The sequence below is a fragment of the Hippocampus comes genome, unplaced genomic scaffold, assembly GCF_001891065.2.
Source record: "Hippocampus comes isolate QL1 unplaced genomic scaffold, H_comes_QL1_v1.1 scaffold150, whole genome shotgun sequence".
Lineage (NCBI taxonomy): Eukaryota > Metazoa > Chordata > Actinopteri > Syngnathiformes > Syngnathidae > Hippocampus > Hippocampus comes.
The window spans coordinates 1,999,313-2,001,877 of record NW_017805496.1 but is presented as its reverse complement, the minus strand read 5'-3'; the positions used below and the strand labels follow the sequence as shown (position 1 = coordinate 2,001,877).

The 2,565-nt window shown below is 43.0% G+C and overlaps 1 protein-coding gene across 3 annotated transcripts in view; it reads right to left on the bottom strand.

Annotated features, from left to right (window-relative positions):
* Positions 1–44: 44 nt before the first annotated feature.
* Positions 45–2,565, bottom strand: part of arl6 (ARF like GTPase 6) — a 4,585-nt gene continuing 2,064 nt past the window's right edge. For 2 of the 3 annotated variants that reach the window (XM_019876428.1, XM_019876427.1), the window contains 7 exons: positions 2,436–2,497; positions 2,290–2,358; positions 2,120–2,214; positions 1,539–1,668; positions 892–947; positions 736–780; positions 45–229 (listed from right to left, as the gene is read on the bottom strand). In XM_019876428.1, the coding sequence (XP_019731987.1) occupies positions 755–780; positions 892–947; positions 1,539–1,668; positions 2,120–2,214; positions 2,290–2,358; positions 2,436–2,497 (438 nt within the window). In that variant the 3' untranslated portion in view covers positions 45–229; positions 736–754. The remainder of the gene's footprint in view (positions 230–735; positions 781–891; positions 948–1,538; positions 1,669–2,119; positions 2,215–2,289; positions 2,359–2,435; positions 2,498–2,565) is intronic. The other variant, XM_019876429.1, reaches the window with a different exon arrangement.

Genomic DNA, 2,565 nt, shown 5'->3' with positions numbered 1-2,565 from the left:
TTTTTCTTTATCCGGAACAAAATTTTTTTTTTTTTTTTTTTTTTAACTGCTCACTGTCAACTACGTAGAGCTTAAAAGACATTCATAAGTGAATGATGGCAAGTTGTGGACATTTCTTAAGTGGATAGAAAACAGGTGCAAAATTGAAGAGAGGTGGTCAACGGGAGAAAGATGACGCTTTGGGTGCCTTGATGACTACCAGGCTGGGATTGTACATTCCTGAAAATAACTACAAGAAAAAAGGCATCAGGAGAGAATTGTTTGGAATCTGTAGCTACATGAAGGAAAGGGAGGAAATCAAACTTTGACTGTTCAGTGAATGCAATTCATTCTTAGGTGAATAATTTGGATGTATAAGCATAGCTCGTGTCGGAATAAATTATTTTGTCAAAATTTGTGACGTTGCTGGTTCATTCCTGTAATAATTTTGTACCGCTATTCCAGAATACTATACACACACACACACAAGGGCTGAACAGTGTGTGTGTGTGTGTGTGTGTGTGTGTGTGTGTGTGTGTGTGTGTGTGCGTGCGTGAACATATATGCAGAAATAAATTGCAATGCTGCTATGATTCAACGATGAATGACACCCGCTGACCATCTACAAGTGGAATTCAAAGGAATTAAAAAAGGACTTAAAAGCGCCACAATACACTTGGAAAATAATATTTTGTTGTCTTTGCAGAATCAAAACATGCACTCGGATTTGTATGCAAACGACATTTTTTTTGGTACCTCCTACCGCCTGGTGGTCTCATGTTCTCATCGATTTGATTTGATCTGAAAAGAGCATCCAAAGTGAAACAAATCAGATACATGGTCAATTTTCAAAATACTAATTTGGGAGACACACGCACACGCACATGGACGCACACACGCGACTGGGATTACCTTGTAACCATTCCACACCCTCCTGTAAACCATCTCCTTTCAGCGCGTCAGTTGCACTGAAAGAAACACCAACATTCGAATGTTAGATAATCACAACATGTTGCCTGTGAACACGTTACACGTCTGTCATTTATTCTCAACAAACAGCACCGCAACTCTCAGGACAAACTCATTGATTCTCAACAAACAGCAGCGCAAATCTCAGTACAAACATGAAATGGATTAAGTCATGTGTCAAGCAGGACGACGCTTTGACGGACGTAGCTCGAGCTCCTGTCCAGTTTTAGGTTTAGTCAAACAAGTAGTACTGCTCAGAAATTGAGTTCCCGATTTTTTAAAATGTTTTTTAATTATTTTCCATTACTGAAGAAGCATAGCCCGGAATGCTCTCAAATTGTGGTCAAGTATAGCTTGTGGTGGTCTCACGTGTCCGCCGTATTGTGAGCGAATCACTGCACACTTTACACACACAGCTCACTTGTGTTGCTGAAAAGCAGCCTGCTTTTGAAAACCGCTCAAAATGTCTCTTTTTTATTCAATTTCCAACTCAGCCCCATCGAGAGGACGAGAGCAGCTTCCGCGCGTTTCCCAACGCCGAGGAACGATTTTACTGCAGATTGCGGCGCCAAGTGCAGATCGAGTCCTACCAGATGTGCCAAGGTTTGTCCTTGATATTGTCCAAGCACAGCAGCTGGGAAACTTTCACTGATGACAGCGCGTCTCGGACGTCCATCTTGTTAGCCAAGAACAGGATGGGAATTCGCTTGTGTTTAATATCTACGGTGAGACAAGACATGGATGTTGTGAGATGGATGGCGTCGTAAGCTAATCATTGAGACAACTCAAGGAAAAATAAATACACAAATGCTACAGAGAGCAATCATTTGTACCAGTGCAGGCAACACGGGCCAATATCATGAGCGACTCAAAGGCTATCAAGGATCTAGAGAGCCAGAAGTTACGTTTTATGCAGATCCGCAGCTATTTCTGGCAAATGAAAAACTCTCAAAATATTTTGCAGAAATATCGTCAACCAACATGCTTAACTGAATTCAACTTTTCATGTTAAATTTGAGCGCACGGCAGAAATGATGTGGTTCAAAGTTTGGCTGCCAGTGGCCAGCAAGTGACACGCAAATAATTACATTGACAAAATGCGCAACAATTTAAAAAGAATCCATCATAACGGCATGTTTCGGTCCCTCCGTGCACGCACACACAAACTCACCAGGATGATTTAACAAGGTGTCCAATTCCTCTTTGGCCACAACCATCCTGAGCTTATCCGCGCTGTCGATGACAAAGATGACAGCTTGGCCCTCCCTGCACAAGACAATTTGCGCAATGTGAATAAACGCATCCGGACGATGACCGCAACGTCTCTGTGACCCAACTGACTTGTAGTAGTGCTCCCACAGGTTTCTGTATCTGCCTTGGCCTGACATGTCAAACACCGTGAAGGAAAGGCTGCACAAAGACAAGACATTCCGTGACTGGTCAAGAGTGAAGACACAACAAGTTAGCGTGAGATGCTGAAAAGCGACCTGGACGTCTTGAACTTCTCGATGCTGAAACCAATGGTCGGGACGATGTCTTGTGCTTGAGCCTGTGAATGAAATGACAAATGTTATTCCAAAAAAACTGCACGTCATCACCTAGCGGGGGGGGGGGGGG